Genomic DNA, 9,019 nt, shown 5'->3' on the forward strand with positions numbered 1-9,019 from the left:
CCTCTGGGAAATGTCCCAGTGTTCCTGATGTCCAGCCAGGCCTCTGGGAAATGTCCCAGTGTTCCTGATGACCAACCAGGCCTCTGGGAAATGTCCCAGTGTTCCTGATGTCCAGCCAGACCGTTGGGAAATGTCCCGGTGTTCCTGATGTCCAGCCAGGCCTCTGGGAAATGTCCCAGTGTTCCTGAAACTTGTAACCTGAGCTAGTGGGAGCATGTAGATATAAAATAAGAAGGGCCCGAGGAGTGAACCTTGTGGAACCCCACATGTGACTTCAATCTGCTCTACTGACACAAAGAAGTTCCTGTACTTTGGGCCAGACTGGAACCACTGTGGTTTTTCCACTTTCATGTGGACGTCATTAAACACAGTGGTGAACTACACATTATTCAGGTGGATGCGAAAGCATAAATCAGCAGTAAAAACAAAGCGATGATGCAGCTTCATCAGCAACATGAAGGATATTAAACTTTTGATGAGTTTAAAGGTTTCAGCAGCTCTTCAGTCCGGCTTCAGTTGGACGTTGTGGTGGACTCATGTCTTCTGCTGTGCATCTCTGGACTTCCTTGGACAGAAGCGACTTTGCTGCCGTTCTTGCAGCTCTGCTCTGGTGGCACAGCGATCTGCCTCCTGATGCTCTCCTGCTCAGGTTGGTGTTAATAAATTATGATATTTGCATCCAGATTGTTGGAAAACAACCTAAAATCTTTGACTTCAAGCTGCTGGACTCTGAAGTATTTTTCTGTTGGGTGTCCCGTTTCCTCCGTAGGCCTGCAGCCTGCAGGTGAGGCTGTAATCTGACTCTGAGCATCAGATTACCACCAGATTAAAACAACACACCTCATCCAGCTCTGGGCCTGACAGGCTCTGCAGTTTTATGCTGCATTATTTACTTTGAACCGTCAGAAAACACTGAAATATTCTCTGATGAATTTAGTTTTTTTATTTCACTTCTAATTTAGTTATTAAATTATATTTTTTAAATTTAATTAAATTATTTATTATAATAATTTAACTTAATTTAATAGAGCTTTTAAAAAAATTCAGATGCAGTCTTTTTTTAATTTTAGATTATTTTTTTATTTTTTTATTATTTGCCCTAAATGTACTAACTTTACTTAATGTATTAAACTGCTTTTCATTTAGTTTTTTGTTTTAATTTATTTAATATAATTTTGTTTTTTGTTCAGAATGTAGTGAAAAAAGTTATAATTTCACTGCAGGTTAGTGCTGTTTTTCATAAAATGTACTTTTAAAAACAAATTTAAAAGTATAAAACTACAGTATTCTGCAGTAAAAGGCTGGTTTATCTTGAAATACTTTATATGTTTGTTTAATTATTTGTGAATTTTATATATTTATTGTTATTGATTTGAAGTTTTGTCTTTGTCATACTGTTCTTTCTCTTAAGTCAAACTTTTCCCAGGGGAAACAAATAAATCATCTTATCTTAAATAAATTGCTTCAATAGCAAACTGACATTAAATTGTTACCATAGCAACTGATTGACCAATAGGAAAACTTATACAGGTGATCCTTTAATTCAGATTATATCCTTCATATTATTTTATTAACATCAAAACAGAAATGAATCCTGAAAGTGTCCATGTTATTGTGCAGATAATTAACTGAAACCTTTTCTCCACCTGCTGAGTTCCCACAGAAACAAACATCAAACATGATGCTGAATATTTCAGCAGCCTGGTCACATGACGCCGGTCTGCAGGCTAAAAGCGGCTCTGCAGCGCTGCGCCTCAAACCCGCTCTGCAGCAGGACGGAGACACGGCCAGTGAGTATTTACCTGTGTGCTCAGGTGTGCTGCTGCTGCTGCTGCTTTAATCTGCTGCTGTTTGTCGCAGGTGTTTCTGTTTTTATCACCTGGACGAGTGAAGCTGCACTTTAACAGGAGCAGAAGTTGGTTTGTTGTAGTTTTCCGCTGTGAAAGTTGATCCACGGCGTCATTAAAGTTTCAGAGAGCGAGTTTCGCTCTAGTGGGTCAGAAGAACAGCAGAGCAGGGGAACCAACTGGGAACCAACTGGGAACCAACTGGGAACCAACTGGGAACCAACTGGGAACCAACGGTTCACAGAACCAGAACCCCGAAGGCAGAACTCAATATTGGTTCTGCAAATTATTAATATTTTGCTCATTTTAAAGCACAAATGAAGATGGATTTTACTACAATGTGTGTTTATTATATATAAAGCCAAAATTATTTTAATGCAGAAAATCCCCCAGAATTCACCAAATCCTGCAGATCTGCTAACCGCTGAGGATCCTGTCAGTAAATACAAACAAGATGCATCTTTGATCAATGAGCTAGAAAACAACAACTGAGGAGGAGGAGGAGAAGAAGAAGTACGAAAAGAACACGAAGAAGAAACAGGAACACCTGGACTTAACATTTTCTGAAATGACGCAGAAACTTACAAGCAATAACCTTTGACCCGTATTGACTAAAATTAAACAGAACAAATAAGTTTCATATTATTGTAAAATAATGAATAAAAATCCAGCAGGTCCACAAGAACCGAGGCAGGATGTTAAATTAAAGGCTGAAAGGGAAAAAGCAGACCTGAAAGAAAAGTGAAATAATCTCAGCAAGGAGAGAGAAGAGTTGGAAACACTTCCAGGCTTTTGCTGAACTGGAACCAGTTCAGGAATGTGGTACCAGTGTTAATGGAAACCAGCAGAACCGCTCCGTTCCAGCAACCTCCGTCTGAAATCCATCTGAGCGTTCAGTGAAATTTACAACATGTCATTTTGTGTCTTCATAGCTTCTCTCCTCTTCCTCTGGGTTCTGGAAGCCGGTTCTGGTGCGGTCCAGGTGAGACTGGAGCGATGTCAGGCAGGCTGTGAAGCCCGTTAACATCAGCAGGTGATCAGCAGGTGGAGCGATGGCGGCGTGGCTGGGTCGGCTGTCGTCGGGCGAGGCCTGGTTCGCCATGAGCTCCCGCCTGCTGAGGACCAAACCCGTGGGCTCCATGGCCCACGGCGCCGACGACCTGACCGAGCTGCCGGAGGGCTCTGGCGTGGGACTGGCCAAGGTCCTCACCACCCTGGACCTGGTGTCGCTGGGCGTGGGCAGCTGCGTGGGCACCGGGATGTACGTGGTGGCCGGGCTGGTCGCCAAGGCGATGGCCGGCCCAGGGGTCATCCTGTCCTTCATCATTGCGGCGGTGGCCTCCATACTGTCAGGTAAACGGCCTCAAACATGACGGAAACTCAGAGATCACGTTTAGAAATGAACTTTTACCAACACAAACCAACTGATTATAGAAAAATAAAGGAATTGGCAGACAGAGAGATACTTTATTGATCTGGAAGGGAAATTATGTGTCCTTAGTTCCCTTTCATATAAACAATAAAATGAAAGTATTTTGTAAGCATTAAATCTATCAGGAAAATTAGAAATCAGAAAAAATAAAACAAATGTACAAATAAAATGAAATAAAGTGCTTATTTCTTTTTCCTCTGAAAGTTGTTTTCATGTTTTTAACTGTTAATTGTCTAAGTTTATAGCAGCTAACTGCGCTAATGCTAACCCCAGCTTTTACGGTTTTATGTATGAAGCAACAGTAAGTGTAGAGTTTGTAATTTTGTTCTTTATGTCCGTCATAACAATGCTACAATCAGTAATATTTTTGTTAATCTGCTACTCTTCTAGCTTCCTGTTTCAGCTGGCTGTGTTACAGTGCTAATGGTAGCCTGAACAAAAAAAAGGAAAGCAGTTTATTCCTTGGTTTGTCCGCTATAGAGTTAATCATATTCTTGTTTTTACCTCGGAGGTCTGCAGGCTTTTCTAACTGTCCTTAGCAACTAGCTTTGCTTTAGTGCCAATGCTAGCTTCTAAGCTAGCATAAGTGAAAATACGGGTTTGTATTTTTCAGTTTTGTCCTTCTCTTTAGGAATGCCACTTCTAATAACGCTGTTATTGGAATCTCAGTATTTAATCTGCTGCTTTTTTAGCTTCCTGGAGCAGCTATCTGTACTACAGGGTTAATGCTAAAAGGGTGAAAATTTAGTTATAGTCCATATTGTTTTATGTTCAATGTAAAGATGTTAGTGTTAATAATATTTTTGTATGATCTCAATAGTTTCAGTTAGTTTATTCTGCTTTTTTCTAGCTTCCTGTAGCAGCTTGTTGTGCTGCAGTAGCGCTTCCACTAGCCTAAAAAACAGAAACGATGAGTTAAGATAAGTTTTTTCCTGTGCTGTTCTTATTTCTGTTGTTGTTTATAACAGGGAAACTTTATCATTTTGTTTTATGAATAAATATATTTGCTGCTGCTTTGGTGAAATGACAGTTGAGACGAAACATGAGAAGTGACACAGGCCTTCTCGCTTTTTCACCCAACATGTTTCCACCGTTTTTTATCTGATGTTTACTTGGAGACTGTCTTATTAAGAGTTTGTTGAACTTTGTTGTCTTTGACTTTGGCGATAACTGTTAAAGTTATCGGCACATTTTTCTCATTCAGTTTTAATTCTTGTTCGTATTTTTGGAACTTCTGTCATTTCATTTTTTCCAACCTTTTTGGCACCAATTTAAAAATGGTTTTAGTCCAACTTACATTCTTCAAACAGCTACTATCCATTTTCAAATTCTCAACAAAGATATAACATTTTGCCTAATTACTGTCTTTCATTAGTAACTTGGATGGTTTTGTCGGAACTTGAATTCATTTGTCGTCATGTTTCTGGGTTTCCTTGAAGGAGTTTGCTACGCAGAGTTCGGGGTCCGGGTCCCTAAAACGACGGGCTCGGCGTACACTTACAGCTACGTGACGGTCGGCGAGTTTGTGGCGTTTTTCATCGGCTGGAATCTGATCCTGGAGTATCTGATCGGCACGGCGGCCGGGGCATCGGCGCTCAGCAGCATGTTCGACTCGCTGGCCAATCACAGCATCAGTACCTACATGATAACACACCTGGGCACGCTCCGGGGACTCGGTCAGTGACTGCATCTCATTGCTGGAGTTTGCTGTGGATCCGATCCAGAAAGTCATTCATTCTCTTCCTGTGTGTTCAGGTAAAGGTGAGGACACGTATCCCGACCTGCTGGCCCTGTTCATCGCCCTGCTGGTCACAGTGATCATCGCCCTCGGCGTGAAAAACTCTGTGGGCTTCAATAACGTCCTAAACGTCGTCAACGTCGTTGTCTGGGCCTTCATGATCATCGCCGGGCTCTTCTTCCTGTCAGCCAGCAACTGGGAGGGCGGCAGGTTCCTGCCGTACGGCTGGTCCGGGGTGAGATGTGGCCACGTTCACACGGATCCGTTCACATGATGAATCCGGTCACAGGGATCCGGTCACACGGGGATCCGGTCACACGATGGATCCGGTCACAGGCATCCGGTCACATGGATCCTTTCACAGGGATCCGTTCACATGGTCACGATCCAAAATCTGAAATTATTTTAGTTCAACTGAAAACAACATTCACACTTTGACAGCTACTGTTAATTTAAAGGAGGACATATTTAAAAGATATTTTAAACTCTTGTCGTCTTGAAAGTACAACATTGTATTTGGACCATAGATAGAAAAAAGGAGTATATTTCTGCCAAAAAGTCTCAGAAATTTTCTAAAAAAAACCAGGAAATTTCTGAGTTTGGAAAAAAGTAAAAAAAAATTCAGATTTTTTTTTGGCGTTTCTAGAAAATACGCCACTTTTCTAACTGAAATTTCCATGTTTTTTTTCTAGAACATTTCTGAGATTAACCTAAAAATTTTTGACTTTTCAAACTTTCAAAATTTCTGGGATTGTTTGGTGGAAATGTACTGCTGCTTCTCTTTTTATCAAATAGTCCAAAATGCTTAAGCTCATATCTTTGATGAGATTTTAATTTGACTGGAAACAATACAATTTCCCTTCATGCACTTTGTTTATGACTCCTGGAACCAGTTTTAATTGTTGCTCACGTTGAAAACATTTTTCAGTCTTGGCCATCTTTTGTTTGAAAGTGTCTCAGTTTTACTCCTTATTTTTTTCTCTATCAGGGTTTGATGCTACTTTATCAGTTTCTGTAATTTTTCCCTGTTCAGGTGATGAAAGGTGCCGCTACGTGTTTCTACGCCTTCATTGGGTTTGACATCATCGCAACGACGGGAGAGGAGGCGAAAAATGCCAACACATCCATCCCCTACGCCATCACCGCCTCGCTGGTCACCTGCCTCACCGCCTACGTCTCGGTCAGTTCACACATGTTCACCTTTAAAAACAGTCAAAACGCTGCTCGGTGTTTTATTCATTAGGTTTAGCTGCAAATAACTTTCTCCCCTTAAGAAATCATTAGGAAACAGCTTTTGTATTTACTGTTTTGTATTGAGCTCTTGGTACTGAGTTGTTGGTTTCGGAGGACCTGGTTTTGGTCTCAGTCTGGACCCTTTTAAAATCTTTATGTTTGGTATCTTTGGACTGGATCTTGACTTGATCTGGAACCTTGTATTTCTGATCTTGTCCTGCTGTTGGGACTCTGTCATTTTGATCTTGACTTGGTGTGTTAATGTCTTGGTTTTGCCTTGATATTGAAAATCTTAACTGGGTCTGGATGCCTTGAATGTTTAGTCTCTGACTGGTCCTCATCTCTTTTTTAAATGGTTTTGTTGGTCTGGTGGCCTTTATTTGAAAGTAGTTTGCCAGGAAATAGGGTAATGAAAGAAGGGAAGACATCTGGGAAATGTGGCCAGGCCTGGAATCGAACCTGCGACTACCACCACCAGGACTGAGGCCTCCCTTCGCGGGTCGTGCTTTGCCGCTGCTCCACCACATCATCCCCTGACTGGTCCTCATTTCTAAGCAGTTTTGTGTAAAGACTAGCTGTGGTCGTCCTTGTTTCCCTCCAGGTGAGCGTGATCCTCACTCTTATGGTTCCCTATGACCTGATCGATGGATCCGCTCCACTCATGGAGATGTTTGCTGTTCACGGCTTCATGTGGGGAAAATACACCGTGGCTGTTGGCTCCATAGCTGGACTCACCGTCTCACTGCTGGGCTCCTTGTTCCCGATGCCGAGGGTCATCTACGCCATGGCCCGCGATGGACTGCTGTTCAGGTGAAGACTCAGCTGAAGCACCCAACGTAATAAAACAAACAAAAGCTAATTTTCTGTTGTGTGTATCTGAAGGTTCCTGACGCATGTCTCAGCTCTCACACACACCCCAGCGGTGGCGTGTGTGGTGTCGGGAAGCTTCGCCGCCGTTCTGGCTCTCCTGGTGAGCCTCCGCGACCTGATCGAGATGATGTCCATTGGCACTTTGCTGGCTTACACTCTGGTTAGTGTGTGTGTGCTGCTGCTTCGCTACCAGCCCGACAAAGACACGGACACACACCAGTTTATCTCAGAGGAAGACGTGGACAACATCAAGGACGCTGGAGATGAACCTACCAAAGACGACCACATCATGATGGAAGGCTCCGACCGTGACGGATCCTCCTACCACGCCGGCGGGACTGAAGGCGAGGCAGACGACTCGCATTTCCACACCGGACCTCCCTCTCTGTTGAAAAGACTTCTGGGCGGCCATTACTACACCCTGCGACTCCGGCTGGGAATCCCCGACTCAACGGCACGCCCAACCCCCGCGTCCGGCCGGCTCGTCACCAGATGCACCCTGTCCCTCTTCTTCATGTCCTTCCTCTTCTGGTCCACCTTCATATTTGGTGTGGAGCAGGGCTCAGGCGCCGCGGCCGTGTTTTCAGGCCTGATGGCGACACTGATGCTGGGATCACTGGCCAAGCTCCTGATGCTCATCATACAGCAGCCGGAGAGCAAGCAGAGGCTGCCCTACATGGCGCCGTGTGTTCCCTTCGTTCCTGCGGCGGCCATATTGGTTAACAGTTACCTCATGCTGAAACTGTCCTCTCTCACCTGGGCCAGGTTCACCATCTGGTGTCTGATAGGTGAGTTCAAACCTTCAGATTGTTCATGTTAGACTTGAAATGTAGCATCAAAACTTTCCTACATCTCAGTACACAATGCTGCAAACAAAGAGGAAATAATTATATTTAAAGGAACTTTAAGTCATAAATATTTAGTTACTTTCAGGTGTGAAATTCAGTTGAATCTTATTTCCTAATTTTGTGGTACTAATTGTGTCTTTTCACCCTTTTATTTGATGGTTAGAATAAGTAGACGTGACATATTTTGGAGCAAACTCAAATGTGGGCGGAGTCAGAAACAGTCCAATCAACAGTCCATGTTTGTTTCTGCCATGCAGAATTTGATTTGCATGTTTGTCCAAATATGGTATCTAACAAAATATTGCATCTAAATGCTTCTTTGAAGTTGCAAAATCATGCTGCGTTCCTTTCAAACTGAATTCGGACATTTTGAGTTTCTGGTCCGACTCTGCTCAGTGTTTGGGTCGTTGGCGATCAGGCCTCAGGTTTCTAACAGCTGCTCTGAATGATGGCGGAGTTTTAGCAGTTTGGGATAAGTGGGCAGTATTAAACATTTTATAATATTCTGCATGTTTTTCTAGAAGCCCATTATTCTGTAAAATGTGTCTCTGTTGGTAAATAATTCAGAAACAGAGTTTGGTAAATCTGCCCTCAGGCCTGCTGATCTACGGCTGCTACGGCGTTTGGCACAGCACCTTGGAGCTGGACGCCCGCGAGCAGCAGGCCCACGCCAGCTCCTACCGTCGCTACGACGACAACCTGGACGACACCTTCTCCCCTGACGACGACCTTTGCCCCCAGGAGCAGGACGAGAGGCCCTACCAGGGCTGGTCCGCCCCGGAGGAGAGCCGGCACCGCCACCAGAACCAGAACCAGGAGGAGGAGCCATATGAGAGCCAGGCAGAGGATGACGGGGACCAGCAGGGGTACCAGTCTGGAGCCGGAGTCCAGAACCCGACCGGAGGCAGCAGGTCCAGAGGACGGACCAACTTTGGGTTTGATGATGAAGATGACTGAATATAGGAGGACTGAAACCTTAAAGGAGCAGGATTATGTGTTTTCCAGTTGTTATAAAAATGCTGTATATTAAATATGACTTAAAAGAAATGTA

The 9,019-nt window shown here is 43.6% G+C and overlaps 1 protein-coding gene across 2 annotated transcripts; it reads left to right on the forward strand.

Moving 5' to 3' along the window:
* The first annotated feature begins 1,720 nt into the window (after window positions 1-1,720).
* Window positions 1,721-9,012, forward strand: slc7a14b (solute carrier family 7 member 14b). Of its 2 annotated transcripts, XM_015054523.1 has the most exons (8): window positions 1,721-1,790; window positions 2,780-3,200; window positions 4,719-4,955; window positions 5,035-5,252; window positions 6,051-6,197; window positions 6,852-7,060; window positions 7,133-7,908; window positions 8,564-9,012. In XM_015054523.1, the coding sequence occupies exons 2-8, from the start codon at window positions 2,900-2,902 to the stop codon at window positions 8,923-8,925; spliced, it is 2,250 nt and encodes a 749-aa protein (XP_014910009.1). In that variant the 5' UTR covers window positions 1,721-1,790; window positions 2,780-2,899; the 3' UTR covers window positions 8,926-9,012. The 2 variants fall into 2 exon arrangements, with proteins under 2 accessions (XP_014910009.1, XP_014910010.1); XM_015054524.1 differs by lacking the exon at window positions 1,721-1,790 and having other exon boundaries at window positions 2,603-3,200.
* The last annotated feature ends 7 nt before the right edge of the window (window positions 9,013-9,019 follow it).

This window comes from Poecilia latipinna, unplaced genomic scaffold (genome assembly GCF_001443285.1).
Source record: "Poecilia latipinna isolate Pla-1442-1.1 unplaced genomic scaffold, P_latipinna-1.0 Scaffold1256, whole genome shotgun sequence".
Classification (NCBI taxonomy): Eukaryota; Metazoa; Chordata; class Actinopteri; order Cyprinodontiformes; family Poeciliidae; genus Poecilia; species Poecilia latipinna.

Coding starts and splice junctions, on each gene's coding strand:
- slc7a14b (XM_015054523.1), top strand. CDS start 2,900: ATGGCGGCGTGGCTGGGTCGGCTGTCGTCGGGCGAGGCCTGGTTCGCC. Junction 3,201..4,718: donor GGTGGCCTCCATACTGTCAG/GTAAACGGCCTC, acceptor GTTTCCTTGAAG/GAGTTTGCTACGCAGAGTTC. Junction 7,061..7,132: donor CGCGATGGACTGCTGTTCAG/GTGAAGACTCAG, acceptor GTGTATCTGAAG/GTTCCTGACGCATGTCTCAG.